This window comes from Solea senegalensis, linkage group LG3, assembly GCF_019176455.1.
Source record: "Solea senegalensis isolate Sse05_10M linkage group LG3, IFAPA_SoseM_1, whole genome shotgun sequence".
In the NCBI taxonomy this organism is placed as follows: Eukaryota; Metazoa; Chordata; class Actinopteri; order Pleuronectiformes; family Soleidae; genus Solea; species Solea senegalensis.
The window spans coordinates 28,550,109-28,571,247 of NC_058023.1; the positions used below are offsets into that span (position 1 = coordinate 28,550,109).

The following is a 21,139-nucleotide window of genomic DNA, read 5'->3' on the forward strand; positions in this document are numbered from 1 at the left end:
CGTTCCACCACTTTGACCAGACTAAATTGTCCTGACAACAATTAGACGAATTGCCGTGAGGTTTTGTTATCCCAAGAGACTACATTTTAGTGGCTGGTGGGGTTTTTGGACTTTAAATCTAGCACCACATTTGTGGCTTTAAGTGAAATGTCTCAGCAACTCTTTACTGGGTTGTCATTAAACTTGGTACACACGCACACATACACACACTGCTTATTTGGCCGTACAAATAGTGTCATCTTATTCAAATGTTTAAATTCCAGTATGTCATGCCAGTGCCAAAGACGTTTTAATGGACTGATCTAAATGTAAATTGATTGCAAATGTCACAAAGCAGCCAATAAATTAATTTAAAGTGCTTCTAATTTAGTGATAATTAACAGCCATGAATACAATACAGAATAGTTGTATTAACACATGCTGCTTTGGTTATTTCAGCTTCTACCAGCCCAAAAGATCCACAAATTATAGATTGAAAACGTTGTTTTTATTATGTAATACAATTCCATATTGATAATATACAAAGTGTGCAAAAATAATTGCGAGTTGACCACTTCTATTTTACTTTAGACATGGTATATGACAAGCTTGGATCCTTAAATAAAAGAGACATTCACTGAAAGAGACAAGACGCTTCTAAAGTGACGTTAAAAAAACGTTCAAACAGGTAAATTTGTCTCATGAACACAAAAAAACATGATCCTGCAACAACATGTGACGTGGGTCATACTCTGTAGGTCAGGTAGTTCTTCAGCGTGGGGGGAAAAGGAACCGCAGCCATGGCTTTTGGGTCATTCAGCACCCTGAGGCTCATATGACCTCTGATTACCAGTCGACAGAAGTGCTGCAGAGGCCGTGGCCTGCCTGGGGACACACATACACACACACACGGACATATGAGAACTCAAGGGTCATCTTCAACATCATCTTGTGTTCCGTCTAAAGCGAACGAGTTTGAAGATTTACTCAGTATGTCAGACAGCTCATCCCACTCTGGCGTCTTCTCCAGGAGGCGACGGAGGTTGTGACAGATGTTGACATGGTTGACGTAGTCCAGGAGCAGCCTCACCACACTCCCCACCAGGTGTTCCAGCCACGACACCGACACAAACTCACAGAACTGAGGGAAACAAAGAAAAAAATCAGGGATGTGCTGTTGAATTAATTCAGATTATTTAATCTCTTTAATGTGTACTTATGTATAAAACCATACCGAGACAACATCCGGCTGACAGTAGATGTGGTAGGCTTGGTTATGGATGTCTATCCAAGTACTGTCCGTTTCTTCACTGTCGCCATGGCAACACTGGAAACACCTAGCAGAAATGAGTAGTTTATGTACTATATACTGTAGGAATTTCCTTCTTTACTTTACTCTGCGTACTTGTAAGCTCGGTATCCACGGTTGAGCAGCAGTCGCAGCATTTCAGGGTCCCTGAGACAGTACTGTAAGGCCGTGGGAAACACCGTGTTACTGATCACTCTGAAGTAACAGTTCACATCCGCTCCATAGGACAGCAGCAGCTGCACCAGCTCGTACCTGAAGAGAGATGTCATAGTTTTCTTTTTTCCCTTTAATAATGAATAAATACATGTATGCCACGCACCTTTCAGCCCGTATAGCCACTAGGATGCATCGCAGTGGGTCCAGTTCAGTTCTTGCTCCAGCCTCCAGTAACATCTCAGCACAGGTCAGGTCACCGTTGGAAACAGCAAAGTAAAGGGCAGTTTTCCTCAGGTCCCCGTAGTTCTCTGTCACCAGATTTACAAAAGATCACATGACAAATTGCTTAAAGGTCCATTGTTTTAACATTTACGAGGACTTATTGGGTAGAAACTGAATAATAGTATATTTTAAAGCAACTCCACCTTCAAATAATGTTTCTAAGATTATTTTGATGATGCATCAACATAAAATGGGGTGAATGTCACCTCTGTCAAAGGTCTGATACAGGTGCTAAGAAACTTCTGGTTTCAGGTCCGTTCCAGAAAAATAACGACAATATTTTACTTCATAGTCATGCGTCAAGTGATAAATACAATGAGCAATCGGTTATATATATATATATATATATATATATATATATATATATATATATATATATATATATATATATATATATATATTCCGCATCGACTTCAAAATCCTCCTGTTTACGTTCAAGGCCATCCACAACCTTTCCCCTCCTTATCTGTCCGAACTCCTCCACATTGCCACCCCTTCCCGTTCCCTCAGATCTGCCTCCTCTGTCCACCTCGTTGTCCCTCCCGCCCGCCTCGTCACCATGGGGAGCAGGGCTTTCAGCCGCTCTGCCCCCCAACTCTGGAACGCACTCCCACCGGACCTCAGGAACTTGGACTCTCTCACACTCTTCAAAACAAGACTAAAAACTCACCTATTCCGAACTGCCTTCCCCACTTAACTATCTACATCGTCGTTTCTTATTTTACTTTTATATATTTTTATTTAATTTTTTTTCTCGCTTAGTGTTTTTATTTATGTATTGTACGGTGTCCTCGAGTGCCCAGAGAGGCGCCTCCAAATAAAATGTATTATTATTATTATTATTATATAATATAAGCCAGGTGGAAAATGAAAGCTACGCAAACTAAAGCTCTAGTGTTCTTTTCTATTTCTAATATGTTAAAAAAATAAAACAATGGAATGATATTGTATAAAATGCTATAACATAGGCTTCTGCACCTGGTCTGAAAATAGGGTGGATCCTGCTTCAAAGTTGAGTCAACAAATTCACACGACACCACTTAGGACAGTTGTAGCAAGCAATACCGTTTACCAACTGTGGGGGGAACCCAAGAGCAAATCCTACATTGTGTTACTTTAAATTAAGTTTGTAAGAGTGTAAAATTGTCTGTCTGTCTGTCTATCTCCATCTAATATATCACTGTGTACAAGTCTGTACAGAAGTATTGCACATCCAGCACCGCCATACCAGAAATGTGCATGTGGAGGAGGGTGTTGACATCATATCCTTTCTGTAAAAGTAGCTTCAGACACTCAACCTGTCCTCCATCAGCTGCTGAGTGGACAGGACTATGGCCTGCGAGACGGATTGCTCTCTTTGCGGTGATGGGGATTAGAGTCCTGAGGGCTCTACACAGAGAGAACGAGAGTGAGGGACAGAAACAGTGAACATGCTTGGAGGAGGAAAACAGGGCAGAGAGGAAAAAAAAGAGCGTTCATTAGGGTTTTTACAGTGTTATTCAGTGGTGGAACTGGAAACAGAAGGCTCTTTGTGAAAAAGCCTGTAGTGACAACAAAGCACAGCTGTGAGGTAGATGTTAAGTAATCGCAAAAATAGATGGAAATGACAGTTAATTTGTTTTGAGCAATTTCTTTTTCGTATTTCTGGACAATATTCGGCTTTTCTCTGCATCGGAATATTGCCCACATCAGATGTGTCAACATGACTGTTTGTTCCTGTTGGTCAAATGGCGTCAGAGAATGAAGGTTAACTTGCAGTATGTGTCCTTCATACGCAGCTCTATGGATGGGCAGCTGGCAGGCGTAGCTAGCCACATTCGGGTTGGCTCCGTGCTGCAGGAGCAGCTTGACACAGTCCAGGTTTCCAGATCCTGACGCATCATACAGGACTGAGTCTCCGTTGCTGGCCTGGGCGTTCACATCACCACCTAGTGGAGGACAGGGATAACACACCACAACACAGGGAAAACTGTGTTATATCGTATATACTGTTCAAAATATCAATTTGGTGATACATTGCCTTCATTCCTCATCCAATACGAATATTGATATTTTAATTAACAAATTAAGGCACTATAAAAAAGTCCCTGCCAGTTTCACTCGCCAGGCGTCGCTACTTCCTGCCTCCTTGCGGTGGCGCTGCTCAAATTAATGAGGGAAACTTGGACGGAAATCACCTGGCTGAAGAAGAGGGAGTTTACAGTGAGATAATAGCGTAGAAAGCTACGTTAAGAGATGCCCGATCCACGTTCAACACATAGATTTTATGCACTTTGTTCTTCACGTTTGAATAAATAGAGAAATCCTGCACCACTTTTAACTTTTCACAGACATTTTGTTTTCTTCAGTCATTCAGATATCGCGATGTGTCGCTTTATGAGTGTCTTGCAATATATCGGTTATCACAGAATTGTTGTATCCATATATTTTTGGCATCGTGGACCGCGTATTACGTAACGTATCATATTGTTTCTCACCATGTTCTATGAGTATATCCAAAGCCTCAGTGTTGCCATATTCAGCGGCGATCCCCAGAGGCGTCACCCCATGTTTGCCTCGAGCAGTGACTTTGGCTCCATGTTGAAGCAGCAGCATCATGATGGCCGGACACCCCACCTGGTGTGGAAGAGACGAGCGAGCAGGCAGCATGAGACATGATCACACGTTGAGTTCCGACTCTTTCGTGCTGCACTAGACATATGTAATGCCTCGCTGTTCACCTTTGCAGCTTCATGGATGGCCGTCCACTTAGAGAGACACACCTGCTCCACAAAGGCTCCGCCCATGATGAGGGATAAAGCCATGTCGTATGACTTCTTTCTCACTGCTGAAAAATGTAGAAAATATTTCTGAACAACCATTCACTATCCCATTCACACCTACAGCCAAGTGTCCAATTAACCTAATCCCCAGTCTGCATGTCATTGGACTGTAGGAGGACGCAGGAATACCCGGAGACAACCACCACACGGAAAGTACATGCAAACTCCACACAGGAAGGCTCGGTTCAACCGGGATTCAAACTGGTAACCCTCTAGTTGTGAGGCAACAGTGCCAGCCACTGCAGCACCTTTCATTTCACCCCAGGGAAAACTTTATGAACCCAATTATTGATGAAGACAATGAGGCTTCAGCCATGCTAGGCTTTTTTTGTATGGTTTTGCTAAGAGCTAAAGCCAAATCACTACATGCTAACATCTATGCTACAATGCCAACGTTGCTAGCATATTTACAGACTTATTTTAGTGTAGTATGCTAACATTTGATAATTAGAACATTTTAATTGTTTGTAAATTAATACTAATGCCCTACTTTAATGAAATATATAATAAATCACTCGGCTAGATAATTAGTACATAGCTATGTTGGTCAGAAATTGATAATAACAAGTAATGCTAGTTATGAGGCACTGAGTGATTGAGAGTTGGTGCTGTGTGTGTCTGTGTGTCCTGCTATATTCACTGACCTTGTCAGGACCAGTAACTGGAACCAAAACCTGGTCCTCATTAGGCAGGAGCTCAAGAAGCGGGTAAGTTTAGGCAAGATTTAAGATTTGAATTTAGGTTGGGCTAAGGTCAGGGTCAGACATTAACTGGATGAATGAAGTGTCCTAAGAAGAACAGCTGTGCGAGTGTGTGAGTGTGTGACTGTGTTTTTGTATGGCTATCGTGTGAGGACGCTTTGGGAAGGTGTGAAAATTTTGGTTGGTCCTCACGTTCCGTCACCCTTTTGAAAAGGCTTTTTGAGGGTGAAGGTCAGGGTAAGGGGCTAGGGAATGCATTATGTCTGTGAATGTCCTCACTACAAATGCTGGGCAAACATGTGTGTGTTCTTGTGTATCTTTGTGAGGACCAAACCATAGGGAGTGAGGAAATTTTGTCTGTTTCTTACATTCTGTCACACCTTAAAATGACTTTTTGAGAGTTAAGACTTGTTTTTTGGGCATTTAGTTGAGGTCAGGGCAAGGAGTTAGGGAATGCATTTTGGTCTACCTGTGTGTGTGTGTGTGTGTGTGTGTGTTACCAATGAGCAGAGGGGATTCGTTCCTGCTGTTTGTACTGTGTGGGGAAGCGCCGTGCTGCAGCAGCATCTTGACATTTTCCACCAGACCGGCCTCCGCTGCCAGAGTCAGAGGAGTTTCTCCATCCTCCGTCTGCTCCTCCAGGGTCAACTCTGTGGACGTCACCACCACTACAAACACACCAGTAAGTTAAAGTGCCACACAATGCAGTACACGCACACCCAGCCTTTTGCACTGAGCCCTCACCTTGCAGGACCACATGCAGGATCTCCCGCAGAGGCTGCACCGCTGCTGCATGCAGAGGCAGCCGGGCCCTGCTGTCACTCTCTCTGAAGGCCGACACACACGCTGACAGCTCCTGCAGGGCGCACACATCGCCTGTGGAGAGCAGACAAATCACCGTACACGGAGGAATGTGTCACATTCAACTGTGATTGAATGCTTTTCTGCCTCATGCCACGACAACAACATCAGAGTTAAATAGGTATCTCTACCTGTTTGAATGGCCGACATTATTTTGTTGAAGTCTTCACTGTTTGTTTGTTTCCTGATAAGAAAGTAAAGATTTTACTCTACAATCACTCACTTGTGCAGGACATTTAGACGTTTGGACTCTGGTACCTGTTTGTGTGTAATGAACAAGGCAGCTTGTAGGCGTCTTGCATGCTCTCACGAATGGCAAATTCAATCAGCTCCTCATTTATTCCCTCTTGTTCAAAGTCATCCATTTCTGTGCTAAGGGTGAAATGATAATCATGGCTCACTGTGTAAACACAGAGCTTCCTGGATGTTTTTTATATGTCGTCGTTGTTGTTGTTGTTGTCAAAAGGTCATGCTTGATTAGTAGTATACATCTGTCAAATCTGAGCGGATGCGTGGTATTTTAATGTTAGTCTGACGGTTTGCTCTCACCTGTCGATCTGAAACGTTACTGTTGACCGATCCTGCTCGCAGGCTGTGTGTTTTTGTTTTTGCGGCGTCCTACACTGTCTGGGTTATATTTAGACGTGACCTGCTCTGAGTAGGCCTGACTCAGCTCAGCGAGTGCCCGTCGCAATTTTACTTCCAGCTGCCGGATTGGTGTGCCGTGATGTCATTCAAAACTGTGTCATTTCTCCATCTGCAAACAAAAAACTCACATTACCTGTTTGTGGGTAAAGGTCTCACTGTATTTGCAGAGTGTGACATTTTACAGGGACAAAAAAAGCGTTGCTCTGTTCCCACAGTTACTGTTTGTTTCCCAAATATATCCTTTTGATATGATAATGTAAATCAATTTGAGATAATTGTTTGTACTTGGTTTCACTTTATCTATGCAAGTCATGAGGGGATTATGCAACAAAATTTCTGCATGTCTACACACACACAGCTTTGTGCAAGTATTCTTGTAAGGACACTGCACTGTGCACAGACCAAACCTTAACCTTATTAATAACATCAGAAATAAGCTTTATTAGAAGTGGGCTTTTGCTTTAGGAAACAAAATAGGACACAGAAATGCACACGCACATGTCAGTTATTGACTGTCATTTGTCATGACTCATTACAGCTCATTAGCTATTCGCTAACGCCACTTTGCAACTTGTGTGCCGAATACAGGATGTAGCCCTAAAATATGTCATTTATCATATAAAGTGCTTAAAACATTTATTAGAGCACCTGTCATAAAAGTGAGATAACATAAATATTGAGTATATCTTTTCTAAAACGTGTTTTAGGCTTCTCTGAGAAGTCAGAAATCACATCAACATCAAGCAAGCACTAAATCTAATGTTTCTGTTAAGGAATGCAAATAAATAACTATAATTTGACATCTTAATCAAGAAATAATAACGTGCTTTACTATTTCTTTCTTTTTATTTTGTAAAACAGGGTTTTAAGTATATTTTAGCTTCTACATACTACAGCATAAAACACTAAACACTAAAGAAAATTATGTATGTAAACTTGTAAACATAATATGTATGTAAACTAAGCCGGATAACTTGTTAAACATCAGCATTTTAGCAGTGTGAGAGCAGAAAAACGGCAAAAATGTGTCCAACATGTGGCCAAATCATGTTCCATGACAATTCCCTTTTGAAAAAGAGATGAATTGTAAAAGTGAAAAGTGTGTTTTTTTTGGGAGGGTTAACCAGCTATTTATCAAAATACCTCTGTCATTATCTTACTTTCATTTTCAACAGCTGCTGGAATAACCTTGACATGTTCTAAGTGAAAAATTCCCTTGAGAGAACAAGCACCCACTTTCTCCTGATGAGCAAATTGATATGTGGGAGTTTATGGGAGGGGGTTAAAACCCTCACTCTCTCTCTCTTTCTCTCAGACAGCGTCAGTGTGTGTGTGACACAGTGACTCAGCCTGTAGGCGGCCTCTCTCCACCACGTCGAAAGACTTCACCAATCTGTCTGGAGTAAAAACAGACTGCCAGCCCACCAAGTTTCACTACATGTTTGAACATCACACACACACAGCAGAGGAAGCAGGAGAGATGAGCTCTGTCCTCGGACCAGGAAAACTAGTTTTCATGCACTGGATTTAAGCAGCCACAGATTCTTGCTCCATATGAGGAAGAAAGTAAGTAAAGTACTTTCTATTTTTTGTGCTAAAATACATAGATACAGCTATTGAACTTCAGTTTTATTATTATTTCAGTGTGTAGAGTTGGTCTACTTGTGTACTTGAATTTAAGACATTATTATTATGCAATATTTTCAAACTACTCATAATGTACGCCACTTCTGACCTGATGCTACTGTAATATCCCGGTAGAATTTTTATTATTATTAAAAATAAATGGGAATATTTTCCCCTTACATTCCCTCACGAGAGAGTGTGTTTAATGTGTTAAAATCCCATAATGCTCGTGCTGCACCATTTTAAAAAGGCAGTAACGTGAATGGGCGCACGCAGTTTACTTCCAGTCAATATACAGTATTGAGTAGTGGGCCAGTGTGTATCCCTCCCATCCCCCCTTTATTCTGCTCGGAAGCAAACACTGTGCTGCTTGTCGCACCAGCAACCTCCTTGTGTGCAAAATTGAAATATTGATTCTCTCTTGGTTGTGAATTTGGACCCTTTCACAATAAAAGGAGTAAAATGCCTCCTTTGATTAACAGTTTCGCTGTTAAATAATCATTTTTCTTGTTGTTTTCATGTTTTGTTATGTTAACAAACTGCACAGGGTGATGTTTGCTGTTTTATGTAGTTAATAGTTTAAAATCTAAACATATTAAATCATTTAAATATATCGACCCCGAACACAAGTAATCTGGAAGCCTGGAGCCAGATCATTTTTGGGGCTCATTTGACTTATGACTTATGATTATCTAAGAATTACAGTTCCTACTTTGGTGTAATTATTGAGTTACTTGTGGAGGAAATCTGATATTCAGCATAAAACTGAGCCCTTGGTGCTCTTCGATATAATTGGAAATGTATATATCGTGCTTGACGACATGCATTCTTATTTTCTTGCTTTATTGTTTCATTCAATATTCTTTTACCCAGCATGACCCTCGTTCTTTTCCCCTCACAACACAGTAAATACACAGAAAGCGTAAGTCAATAACTAGTCTGGAAAACATTTGACTCAATGCATCAGATCTTATTCTACCTTGGTGAGGAAAGTACAGTAATTGTAGCCTTGAGCAAGGGTGTAAGTGTGAATTTGATTTTCTGGTGTGAAGTGGATTAACGTGGATGTCTGTAGAAAAATATAATCCTCACCTCATGTACAAAATACACTGTAATCGTTCCCCCCTCAGATCTTGAAAGCACCTTGTCTCTTCTTGAGTCTGTTCACGAGTTTGAATCTCTGCTCTGGGAAATTTGGGACGCCGATAACTGATGATGTGAGCAAGCTGTCGCTACTGGTGAGTTCAGGACACCGACACACACTACGCAGAGTGTATACTCCATGCTATGATGTCAATAAAGTGTGAATTATGAGTAAAAACTCTTCTCTGTTTCTATTACAGAAGCAGAATATCCCCTCAGATTATGAAATTCCTATTAGTTACATTCCCAAAGAAGTGGTAGGTATGAAGCTGTGAGTGCAGGAAATATGAGATGGCACTTTTGTATGTGTATGTTTGTTCGTTCATTCATTAATCCCTGCATCTTCAGGCTGGCACGTGCTGGGTGGTGTTAAATATCTATCCTTTAGAGCAGAGTCTCCGGAAGCTGGCCACCATGTTTGGCGTCATCTCCTCCAACAAAGAGAACATAATTGTCTTCATTGCTATGCTGAAGAGTTTACGCTTCACCTTTGATCATGAGGAACTGGTGAGTATCTATCTGAGACGAGTGTCGCACATACAGTACATAATATTTTTGAAATTGTAGATCGAGTTGCCTTGACGATGAGTTATGTCACCGCTGCTTGCGTTGCGTGATCCCACAGGAAACGGCGATGCAGGTCTTCCAGTGTCACTACCGGGAAGGGAGTTTAATATCTGGCCTTTACTTCGACTACATCAAAGATGTCCTACAGGCTGCGACTGAAGAAACATCCAACTTCTCGTGCCAGCCACCACCGTGCCTTAATACTCAACAAACACCAGGTACATCAGCCTCGAGAACAGAAAACTGTTACGGAAGGAGCTACATTTCTGGGGAAAACAAAATGTAGCCTGAAACCATTTATGGAACCCACAAACAAACATACAGTATGTAGTTAATAGAAATCCATGATTGAAAACGAGTTTCATGCTGTCAGTACGTGACAGAGGCTTCATGCTAATTGAAATAATGTCAATAAGAAACTACTTGAACTGGTCCGACGAGAATTCCCTCAAGTGGTTCAATACATAAACATCAAGAGGGTTGAACTACGCGGTATCAGATATCCAAGATGTAACTCTGTCTTCTGTAACATCGCCAATAATATTTGGTTTCCCCAGGGGGTCTGGAGGATGGTCATAATTACAGCTGGTCTTCGAGAACGCCCATGCTTCTGGCTCTCATCCCCTTCATAGCCTGTGTTGTTCTTATCGCGTGGCTGGTGAGTGCGTTGACCGTCTATTTTACGTGTTTGTGTATCATGTCCTGGTGGGAAAACGTGACGAGATTTGAAAAATAAGCAATATGTGCGGATTAGAGAGACAAAGAGTCGACTTTTTAACATAGGAAACAACACGTATGCAAATACCTGAAAAATTTGACTGATATCCGAGATGCTGATATATCAGGATGACCACTGATAACCGATACTGATACTGATACCGATATATACATCCTTTGTTAGGTCATTTAGTCTCTTCTGTAGTGAAATTAACAAAATATTTTTCATACTTTTTCAGCCTACTCTCTTAGTCATATCGGCAGATGTGCCGTGTGTGCCGATATCCGATATATACTGTATACATTTTGAAGCCAATATCCGCCCATACGGATATCTATGCCGATGATATCGTGTATCCCCAGTTGTTTGTTAGAAAATCCTAAATTTTGAAGGTGATGATAAGCTACTTTTAGTTACTCTTTGTATTTATACAGGCCTTGAAATAAGTGTCTATCCTGACTTTTACAGGTCTATATATGATCCATGTATAAGTGGCATAATGAATAAATGATTAATCCCTCATTAATGTGTCAGAGAGCCAGTAGAGGCTCTATCATTTAATTTGATTAACAACAACAAAAATAATAACAATCATTTTACACCAATTATTTTTTGGAGACAATCCAAATTTCTATCAGACATTTAAAAAGTCCTGTACGTCGTATAAATACATAAAACAAACATGAAATGTAAACTAAAAGCAGTATCTAATATGGCATAATATCAATATAAGGGTATGGACAGCATTGTTGCCTCGCAGCAAGAAGGTCGCCGGTTCAAATCCCAGTCTGACCGAGGACCTTTCTATGTAGAGTTTGCATGTTCTGCCCATGTGTGTGTGGATTCTCTCTGAGACCCACAGTCCAAAAACATGCTCAAGACACTAATTGGACTCTAAATCCGGTGTGAAATGTGACCTGTCCAGGGTGTGGAGGATAAAGTGGTAGACAATGAGTAAAATACTGTGTGAATACGCGTTACGGAATATCTTTGTTGTCTAAATTCTCCAGTACAATGAAGTTAAAGGGAGGCTTCGCTCTCCATTTGAAGATAAATAAATACACATGTAGGGAATTATAGACACAAATGTTGTTAAAAGAAAAAGGTAGCAAATCAGTAATAAAAACAGAAATAGCAGCATTTTTAGTTCAGAAAAGATGCAGCCCTGGTTTAACAGTACATCATGCACTGTATATTCACTAAGTTAGTCCTTGCCTCTTGTATTACTCCGCATAGCCTTCTATCGACCGCATTGAATCCTGTGCTGTTGGGTCTCTGTGGGTAAATCTTATAAAACCTGAATGATAATGTGCCCTTGTTTTAGTGACCACTTCCAGGAAGTCAATGACTGTAAAGTTAATAACTGCTCATCAAATATTCAGAAGTACTTTGAGGCCGCGTCCGTTATGAGCTCATGTAATGATGTTTTGCCTTTGGAGATGTACAGTATCACGTCCATCATAGAGGAGAGGATGGAGGAACACGGTAAAGGCTCTGAGAATCATTTTCAATCATTCTTTTTTTCTTTTTTTCTTTTTTTACTTCTAGGTCAAGTCTGGAAGACGTTTACCAGTGTGCAACACTGGAAATAACCAAGCACCTTCTGATGCGATCCCAAGTGTGTCTGTCTCCATCCCACTTCAGACACTCGCCCACGCTGCTGACACTCAGCCAGCGGGGGAAGCAATCCCTGAGCATGAGAGTGGATGAAGCACAAAATTACATTATGGAGAGAAGGAAAACTCAGACAGCAGTTTAACAACTCAATGTCCCGACTGTCCTGTTGTTTGGTGGAATCCTGCTGGATTACCAAGTCAGGTCTGCCACTATTCTGCTTTTGTGGACACCTGCTATGAAGAAGGGTGTGTCACACAAACTTATCAGGCTTTTCTAACACCTAACCACGCGATGGAGCAGAAGAGGACACCAACTGATTATCTGCCAAAATAGCTGACATAGTATATAAATCGTCAGCTGCCTTGGACAGTGTTTAAGAGCATTTTTGCTGGCCTGTTGTGAGCGGACCTTGTCTTCTCTGTCGTCCTGTCTCCAGTTTTGAACTGCAGTCAAAAGTATTTATGGTGCCACAGATCAAAACGACATCACGCTCTTTGGAGGACATCATTTCATCCTGAGATGGGGACCTCCGTGTCATTAACTCGTCAACCGTGTTCTGGCAGTTACACAGACCGAACCCCGTCCGGCGCCTGTCTAACGGCTCCGACAGATAAAAGCATTATGGGTTTGCATAAAACAACTGCGATTCAACAGGGGCTCGGTCTTGTACTCGTGGTCGAAATTGTTGTGATCTGTGATCCGTCACGAATTGTGAACCTGCTCGTCACAAACAACATGCCAAGCAGCTCAACAAGTGTCCTACATTGTGTATCAAAGATCTGACCAGATGGCAGATAGCCATCGCCAGAGGCACTTTGAATCCTGTCATTGTGTTCCAAAGCTGCTGCCCAGTGATCCATAGCTGCTACTCAGCCTCAGTGAGTGTGTTTTGCGTTTTTAATGTCTCATTCACTGAGTCAATCACGGCCAGTCATGGGAACATGACTCCCTGGTTGTGTAGCTCATGTACTGTATGTGTCAGAGAGAGGGGGAGCGAGAGACAGGACAGTCAGGATGAGAGAAAGTGAGGGAGATTAGGATAGATGGATGGATGGATGCATGGATGAGCTCAGTGAGAAGCATAAGGGGGGCTTGTTCTCGTCACAAAAGAGCTGCCCGTAGGCTGGAGGAAATGCCAGTTACAAACACGACTGATGTCGACAGATCCTTATGAATCAACAGGCAAAGAATCTTTCCAGACCGCAGGCGTTTTAGCCTCATCTGCAGAGGAAGGTTAGTATTTCAATAACAACTTTCCGTCTTCAAATGATTTATTTCGAGAAAACGCATCGAGGACATGTGGAAATATGCGCGTATATTCAAATGTGCTCCTGTTGTGGACAACGCCTACGCGTTATCCTGACGTTTTAGTGAACAGTGTGTATAATTTTTTCATTTTTTTATGTCGTGAAAATGTGCATTTGTACTTATATGAAATATTTAACTTATTTTGCTACAAGATAAACCACTTACTATGTGTAATTAACATTTACAGAATAATGTAAAGGAGGTAGACAAAATAGTGTGAACACTCAGGGAAAATAAAAACGTTACCATGAGGTAACTGAGGTATGTAAATCATCAGGGCAAGTGTATTTCTGCAGCAGTGGGTTATATGAGCTTGAATAGATGCATTGATCCCCACAATATACACTCATTTCTTTGCTGGATCATATTATTGTGAGAACTATTTAAAGGTCCATTGTGTAAGAATTTCTGACATCTAATGGTGAGATTTCAACAAATAGAGGAGCCCTCTCCCCACTAACCCCTTTTCCTAAGCGCCTCAAGGAACCACACATACCAGAATGTGTGTTGTTTGTATTTGTCGGTTGCTGTAGAAACATGTTGGTGCAAGATGTCAGCCTCCATAAAGCAAGGCCTTTGCCTAAAATGCATTTAATCGGTTTAATTTGTTACAAAAACTGTAAGTTTTTATACGGTTATACACTTGTACAAACATACTTATTGGTATTATATTCAACTTCTGCAAATAAACCCTCCGAGATGTTACACACCAGACCGTCAATGGCAGGCTATTTGCATTTTTATTGATGATCAGCAGTTTATAACAATGATTTCAACAATATTGTATTTTTTATGAAAGTAAACATTATTTTGTCTACTCCCTGCAGGGTCCCTATAAGCGAAATTATTTTGTCAGTGTTGTGTGCTCTGATAGTATTTGTCAATAATAATGTAAAGATGTATAATAGTTAGTGTTGTTGCTATTGTAAAAACGGTGCCACACATAAAGTCTGAATGTTTCCTAGAGAGTGATGAATATAAAAACATTTCAAATTCTGAAAGTAAGAAGAGAAAAAAATGGCTTTTGTTTTTTTTTTACACAGAACCCATATTCATGCAGAATGTTGATAAGTCAGAACTTCCTGACCTTAAAAGGGATCAAAAAGAGGTTAGTTTTTTTGATGACACTGTTATTGATTACACAAATAACGACATGAATGAAATGTTTGGTGATTACGTTTGTATTAATAAAAAACTATTTGTTTCCATGTATCACAAAAGCACTGCTTTTCACCTGACCTTGTATTATTAATAAATAATACATAAATTATTTATTATTAAAAATAAATTTCATAATCATTCACATGACTATTTTATTTGTGTTTTTGTTCATTCACTTCAATCATTCAAAAGACTGGTGCTTTTATTTTGTACAGTTACATCCGCCGGAAACACGCAGACTTTTGTTTTGGAAAGCCGCTGCTCAGCAGCCGCCATTATTCTTCCTGGCTTGACGCTACTGGAAAAGACGATTAAATAGTTTAAAACTATATAATTCTGAGTAAACGGGGCCACTGGAGATCTATTTGGTGCCGTCTGCTGATTGATATGTGCAAGTAGCACAAACTGAGCACAATGGAGAGACGGTCCGACACCACTGGTAAGTTGCTAAGCTAACGTTAGCAAGCTACCTGCAGCTGCCGCCGTGATCGGCTGCCCAGGAAGTAGCACCCAAATTGTGCCATTTGTAGCGGAACCACGACTGCTTCTAATCTATGTATCTGTTTTTGCGTGCTTGCGGCCACATCCCTTCGACTACATTTGGGCTAAGTGTGGTGTTAGCACGCTAACTAGCTCCTGCGACGCTGCTCGGTGTCACAATGAATTCTCCCATTTTCTGGACGCAACGGTCAGCCTCAGCCGGGGTTTGAATCGTCAAACGTCAAACTACGATACCGCCAATTAGTAGTAGCAGCAGCAGCTTAGCGCCCTGCTGCATCTGCACAAAGTTGGACTCTATCGCTTTGCTGTTTGGCGCTTAATCTCGTCTCTTCAACTTAGCACATGCACACGCATCGTGACGTGCACGCGTGTTTCAAACCCTCTTTTCCACAGCCATAAAATACGTTGGTAGCTCAGCATCGCCCCCTACAGTAGCTAGACAAAGCTGCATGTAAAGACAATTACATGCATACCAAGATCTGAAGATGGTATTTATTTATTTGAAAATGACAAATAGATAACAAATACAATAACATAATTTATTAATAATAATAAAAGTTTCACACGAATAAGCAGATAAAAGCAAGCTTTCATGGGGACATAGGAAAACAAAATGTGTTTTTCTGAAACAAAATATTGAAATGGGATCACAAATCTACAGTCATTACAGCCTTTTGGTTTTCAGCTGAAGATATTGTCTTTAGGTATAATTCAAACTCAATTTTAAATTTTAATTTTCTTCATGGCGTATATTCAACAAGTGGAAACATTTTTCCTCAGATGTTCTGGTCCAAAGTGACATAACAGCATCACTCAGTAAATCTCGCATTCCACCAAATCTGAGAGGTTCTCCAGCATTCCCAGATTACTTCATAAAGGCTGCAGAGTTTATTTATTGAAAAATAAGGTGTAACAAAAATGTCTGTAAAATAGCCAAGTTGTGCCAGCCTATTATTCATTTTCAAGCTCACATTGACGCCGTGTTCTTAACAGGTGCTGGAGGCGCCCTTCCGCTCTCTTCTCTTCGTTTAATGGCTTCACCTCTGCAGCTGACATACTCGTACATGTGGCAGGTGATTCGACAGCGAAACGTGCAGCAGTATGGGAAGGTGGAGGAGTTTGTGAGCATGGTGACGCAAACTGTTCCTGAGCTCATGAATTCAAAGCAGACCGCCCAGCTCCTCCTGGGACTGAGAGCAAGGGTGAGTTTTATCTATTGTGTGTGTGTATATATGTGTGTGTGTGTGTGTGTGTGTGAACGTCTAACAGTCACTTATAAACTTCAGCTGTTGTCTGCCCTAACCCTGCAGCCACTAAACAGTTTTTTAAACACAGGTTGCTCAGATCATATTCGGCCTTTGATGCTGTTTAGCCTCCAGGCGTCCGAGAAGGCATTCATTCCACCAGATTTGGTTATTGACTTCACACATGTGTTGATGAGCTCCATATGTTTCGTATTATTACATGCATCAAGAACAAATGGAACACTTGTAATTACTGGTGCCTTGTAAATTTAAACCTGAAACCTCTTGTTAAGAAGGGAAGAGACAATATTGCTAGAAAAGAGAACATTTTGATGTGATATTTCTGCAGTTGCACTATTTGTTTTTAAACGAGGTTGTAATCTGTGTCTTGTGCTGTAGGTCATTTTGGAATTGCTTCATAAAGACGGCCCACCAGATTCCAGAGCTATTCAAACTTTAATCAACAGATTGAAAGTCTCTCCTTCTTTAGCGGTGAGATTATATTTTTCTTCTTCTTCTTTTACTATCTGAGAAACTTGATGCCTTTGTGACAAGTCTGACAGTTGATCCCTGCGTTTTAGAAGGACTCAGAAGTGGAGAAATCTCAAACTAACTTCATGGTGCTGGTCCAGAATCTGCTGAAAAATCCTGCTGAAAGGAAGCGATTCTTCCAGGTATCCCTCCATATCTGCCGTAACATGGCATTTGTCAGTCATTGCAGACTAATGTAGATTTGATGACAGCATGCATCTCGTTGGATTTACTAAGTTACTAAGTGTTTGACCCTTATTTTCACTCCTTTATATCTCATTCATATTTCTCTCTCTACAGGAAGTGTTTCCTGTTCAGTATGGCGCAAAGTTTGACGTAGCGCTGCAGACTCTAACTGCAGGTCTGGTGTGCAAACTGGAGCAGCTTCTTCCTGTTCCCAATCTGTCCCAGGTATACTGTCACTTTTCATATTATTTATTTATTTTTTTATTGACACAATAATAATTGCACCGCAAATGTAGTTGTAATTCAAATAACTCTCCTCTCCTCAGCTCGGTGCCATGATCTCAAGTGAGGCCACTGTCCTGGAGGCATGTGGGGGTTTTATCCCCGATCCCAGGGATCTGAGGACTCTCCTCCTTCACCAGCAGGCCAAAGGACTTCTCGGTGTTAAAGGTACACTTTAGGTGGTTTTGTATAAAGCTATAATTGAATGTATAGAGATAGATGAAAGAAGAAACAGTCAAATGTCTTTGTTTCGGTTTGTGATGTCAGTATTGGACAGAACTTAAGATGCTTTAAAAAAAAAAGACATTTACAGATTTTTGTTTTTGTGCAGCCACCATCTCATCATCAGTGGGCGACTGTGTACTCTCTTCGCTTGCCTTTCGGCGCAAACCAGTAGAACCACCACCACCACCACCACCAGAATCACCAAAACAATTAGAGGTTACCCTCACGGAAACAGGTCCAACCTCCCTTAGTGACACCGAAGACTTGGGAGCGATGTCCGATGACTCAGACAGCGCGGCGACTGCCACTGCCCAACCGCAACAAGAAGCGCAAAACAGCGATAAAGCGGGCGACGGCGGCAGCACTGTGAAGGAAACAAGTGTCACAAAACCAGCCCAGAATCAGAATCTGGAGCAGGAGAAGAGTTTGGAACAGGTACAGTCTCCCACGGCCTCACAAACTACAGAAGAAGATGGAACAACAGCAACACCAGAGAAATCCGATGTGCAGTGCTTGCCCTTAAAATCAATCCCTTTCAGAGTAGTTCAGGTGCCCGTCAAAGCTTCCTCCGCTGCACAGAGCGCAGGCGGAAATAAAGAAGTTAATAAGTCCCAGACTCAGAGGGTCACGCTGCATCAGTGGGTGTCGCACATCGCCACTAACTCGCTCTCACTTCCAGCCTTGCCGCCACTTCCTCCAGCCAGCCTGAGTGATGGATATGGCATTAGGCCAAGCGTGAGGAGAAAAAAGCAAGTCCGGCCTCCAGCTGACAGATACACATGCAGAGTGTGCGACAAAAGTTTCCCGTATCAGTCCAAGTTAATGGATCACGAGCGCATTCACACGGGGGAGAAGCCGTTCGTGTGCACAGCGTGCAACAAAAGTTTCCGGACCCAGGCGTTCCTCAACAACCACCTGAAGACCCACAGCACGGTGCGGCCTTTCGCGTGCGGCCAGTGCGGCAAGTGTTTCACCAAAATGCAGAGCCTGACGAAACACATGCTCGCCCACAGCGGGCAAAAGCCCTTCTACTGCAACATCTGCAACAAGGGCTTCACGCAGTCCACATACTTCAAAAGACACATGGAGTGCCACACGAGCGAGGTGACGTTTCCCTGCAAGCACTGCAACAAAAGCTTCCCCACGGCTTTCAAGCTGTCCAACCACGAGCGCTGGCACACTAGAGATCGCCCGCACATGTGCGAACGCTGCGGGAAGAGATTCCTTGTCCCCAGCTTGTTGAAGAGACACATGGGCTACCACATTGGTGACCGCCAGTATCTCTGCTCCCAGTGCGGAAAGACCTTCGTCTATTTGTCTGACCTGAAGCGGCACCAGCAGGACCACGTGCCCAAAGCGAAGATCCCGTGCCCCATCTGCCAAAAGAAGTTCTCCAGCAAGTACTGCCTGAGGGTTCACCTGAGGATCCACACCAGCGAGAGGCCCTACCGATGCTCCATATGCGAGAAAACTTTCACTCAGGTGGGGAACCTGAAGGTTCACATCCGGCTACACACCAACGAGCGCCCTTTCAGCTGCGACGTGTGCGGGAAAACCTACAAGCTGGCGTCCCACCTGAACGTCCACAAAAGGACTCACACGTGCAAGAAGCCGTGGACGTGTGAGACGTGCGGGAAGGGTTTCTCCGTCCCCGGGCTTCTGAAGAAGCACCAGGGCTTGCATTTGAGGGATGATAACCCCGACTTCGCTGGCAAACGGAGGCACAGGGCCAAACACAAGAAGCACTCGCTCAAGAGGAAGTTTGACGAGGAAGAAGAGGCCAGTGATGATTATTAATTTAAGAAATCGATTTTGTAACAGACAGCTGTGATCAGGGCTGATGGTCATCACTGAAGTAAATAAAACAGGCTTGTTCAGGCATTTGCAAAGAGGAATTATTACTTGCATTTCAAGAGTGATGAGCCTGATTTCTGCTTTGGGTCACAACACTTCAGAGAGTCAGAAAAGACACATTTTGGACAGAGCTCATGTTGCACATGTGTAGAATATTTAGCAAAATTAACACCATGTGCTATCGGAGAAGACCTCAAACTAGCGATCGAGACGATTAACTCTTTTTAGGAAAATGTATAAAGGTTTTATAAATCAAACGTTGTAGCCTCATTTTCCCATAGACCTGTTCAGACAATTATTTTTGCAACCAGCTGGGTCGCCCCCTGGTGGCTAACTGCTACGTCTGGCCATCTTCCTGGGGTTTACTTTTCAAGGTAGAAGATAACATTGATGATTGATTTATTATCAGTGTTCTCTTTATTATACAGTCTGTGGCTTCAACAGACGCACTTACCACCTCTGTTTCTTGCACACTGTTCTCCTCAATTATATCAACATACTGACCTGAAAGGAGGAGGACAGTGTGGTCACTGCAGGGGTCACTGTAACCTTTCTCTAAAGCAGAAAATAGTACAACTTCATGTTTTGTCGAGCAACAATTATCAAAAACGTTGAGCTGTGTGGGGTATAAATCAGACCATACACTGAAGCTGGAGCAGCTCAATTCATTTGGTGTACATTGACATTTTATCATCATCATGTACTTGGATGATTAAACAAAATCAAATAAGGGGATATTACCTATAGCTTTCACGTTTGGAGGAAAAAAAGATAGCAATCAGGCATTTTGATGATCGTTTTTCTTGTCCATTTTAAAGGATTGTTCATTTTTATGACAAAGAAAGTGATGGGTGTTGGGTGACGCTTGTTTTTGTTTCTCTCACGTGCTAATCAAGTTGTAAACAAAAAAGTATTTTAATGCATGTGACTGTAGATAATGTATGTGACGCGTAATAAAAGGTTGTAGTGTCACTCGGAAAAAAAAACAAGTCAACGAACGTTACGCGCTCCTTGTGGACTGTAGTGCTTCTTTCACGTTTACTTCTACACGTAACCTTGAACTGTAACCATGAGAATTACTCTGTGCTTTTATTTTAGGTCAAAAAAAAATTTGTGTTTTGTTCAGCAGTAGATGCAGGTTTGTTGATCTAAAGTGATTTTTAATTTTTTTATAGGTTGAGCACAGAATCATGTAACATTATGCATATGAGTGAGGAGATTACGTTGTGAATCAAAGTGTGTGCTATCGTGAACAGCCTTGTATACGCGTAGTCATCTTCCTGTTGACAGTATTTTTTTTTCTCCTTTTGATGTTTTACAGAAAAAAATAAAAAAATACTTTAAGCAAAGAGCTATACTGTACATTGTCCATTGTATTTGTAACCTAACTTTCCAAATCTTAAGCCTTGAAACAGGAG

General features: G+C 41.8%; 3 protein-coding genes across 6 annotated transcripts; 2 read left to right on the top strand and 1 right to left on the bottom strand.

The window, feature by feature from the left end:
- Positions 1–482: 482 nt before the first annotated feature.
- On the bottom strand, positions 483–6,733 carry asb15b (ankyrin repeat and SOCS box containing 15b). Of its 3 annotated transcripts, none has more exons than XM_044022631.1 (14): positions 6,660–6,733; positions 6,369–6,482; positions 6,242–6,279; positions 5,994–6,125; positions 5,750–5,917; positions 4,447–4,553; positions 4,204–4,342; positions 3,483–3,654; positions 2,955–3,115; positions 1,608–1,752; positions 1,385–1,540; positions 1,214–1,316; positions 967–1,120; positions 483–864 (listed from the first exon to the last, which is right to left on the bottom strand). In XM_044022631.1, exons 2-14 carry the CDS (start codon positions 6,473–6,475, stop codon positions 725–727), a joined length of 1,722 nt encoding a protein of 573 aa, XP_043878566.1. In that variant the 5' UTR covers positions 6,476–6,482; positions 6,660–6,733; the 3' UTR covers positions 483–724. The 3 variants fall into 3 exon arrangements, with proteins under 3 accessions (XP_043878566.1, XP_043878567.1, XP_043878568.1); XM_044022632.1 differs by having other exon boundaries at positions 3,501–3,654; positions 6,242–6,294; XM_044022633.1 differs by lacking the exons at positions 6,242–6,279; positions 6,369–6,482; positions 6,660–6,733 and adding an exon at positions 6,334–6,353.
- On the top strand, positions 5,886–14,730 carry LOC122767218. Its single transcript, XM_044022634.1, has 8 exons — positions 5,886–5,931; positions 8,074–8,324; positions 9,515–9,622; positions 9,728–9,784; positions 9,876–10,034; positions 10,153–10,312; positions 10,652–10,752; positions 12,361–14,730. Exons 2-8 carry the CDS (start codon positions 8,313–8,315, stop codon positions 12,520–12,522), a joined length of 759 nt encoding a protein of 252 aa, XP_043878569.1. The 5' UTR covers positions 5,886–5,931; positions 8,074–8,312; the 3' UTR covers positions 12,523–14,730.
- A 394-nt stretch (positions 14,731–15,124) lies between these two features.
- On the top strand, positions 15,125–20,980 carry si:dkey-14d8.1 (zinc finger protein 3 homolog). Of its 2 annotated transcripts, none has more exons than XM_044022757.1 (7): positions 15,125–15,337; positions 16,393–16,601; positions 17,043–17,135; positions 17,225–17,317; positions 17,475–17,585; positions 17,687–17,810; positions 17,974–20,980. In XM_044022757.1, exons 1-7 carry the CDS (start codon positions 15,313–15,315, stop codon positions 19,662–19,664), a joined length of 2,346 nt encoding a protein of 781 aa, XP_043878692.1. In that variant the 5' UTR covers positions 15,125–15,312; the 3' UTR covers positions 19,665–20,980. The 2 variants fall into 2 exon arrangements, with proteins under 2 accessions (XP_043878692.1, XP_043878693.1); XM_044022758.1 differs by having other exon boundaries at positions 17,228–17,317.
- The last annotated feature ends 159 nt before the right edge of the window (positions 20,981–21,139 follow it).

What these genes read in the sequence shown, in the direction of transcription:
- asb15b (XM_044022631.1), bottom strand. Translation starts at nt 6,475, where the DNA reads ATGGATGACTTTGAACAAGAGGGAATAAATGAGGAGCTGATTGAATTT. An exon ending in CGAATCCCCTCTGCTCATTG is followed by an intron (nt 4,554 to 5,749) that starts GTAACACACACA and finishes TACATTTTTCAG; the next exon opens with CAGTGAGAAAGAAGTCATAC. An exon ending in CGTGGATACCGAGCTTACAA is followed by an intron (nt 1,317 to 1,384) that starts GTACGCAGAGTA and finishes CATTTCTGCTAG; the next exon opens with GTGTTTCCAGTGTTGCCATG.
- LOC122767218 (XM_044022634.1), top strand. An exon ending in TGAGCAAGCTGTCGCTACTG is followed by an intron (nt 9,623 to 9,727) that starts GTGAGTTCAGGA and finishes TTTCTATTACAG; the next exon opens with AAGCAGAATATCCCCTCAGA. An exon ending in TTGTTCTTATCGCGTGGCTG is followed by an intron (nt 10,753 to 12,360) that starts GTGAGTGCGTTG and finishes TTTTACTTCTAG; the next exon opens with GTCAAGTCTGGAAGACGTTT.
- si:dkey-14d8.1 (XM_044022757.1), top strand. Translation starts at nt 15,313, where the DNA reads ATGGAGAGACGGTCCGACACCACTG. An exon ending in TCCTGGGACTGAGAGCAAGG is followed by an intron (nt 16,602 to 17,042) that starts GTGAGTTTTATC and finishes CTTGTGCTGTAG; the next exon opens with GTCATTTTGGAATTGCTTCA. An exon ending in AGGACTTCTCGGTGTTAAAG is followed by an intron (nt 17,811 to 17,973) that starts GTACACTTTAGG and finishes GTTTTTGTGCAG; the next exon opens with CCACCATCTCATCATCAGTG.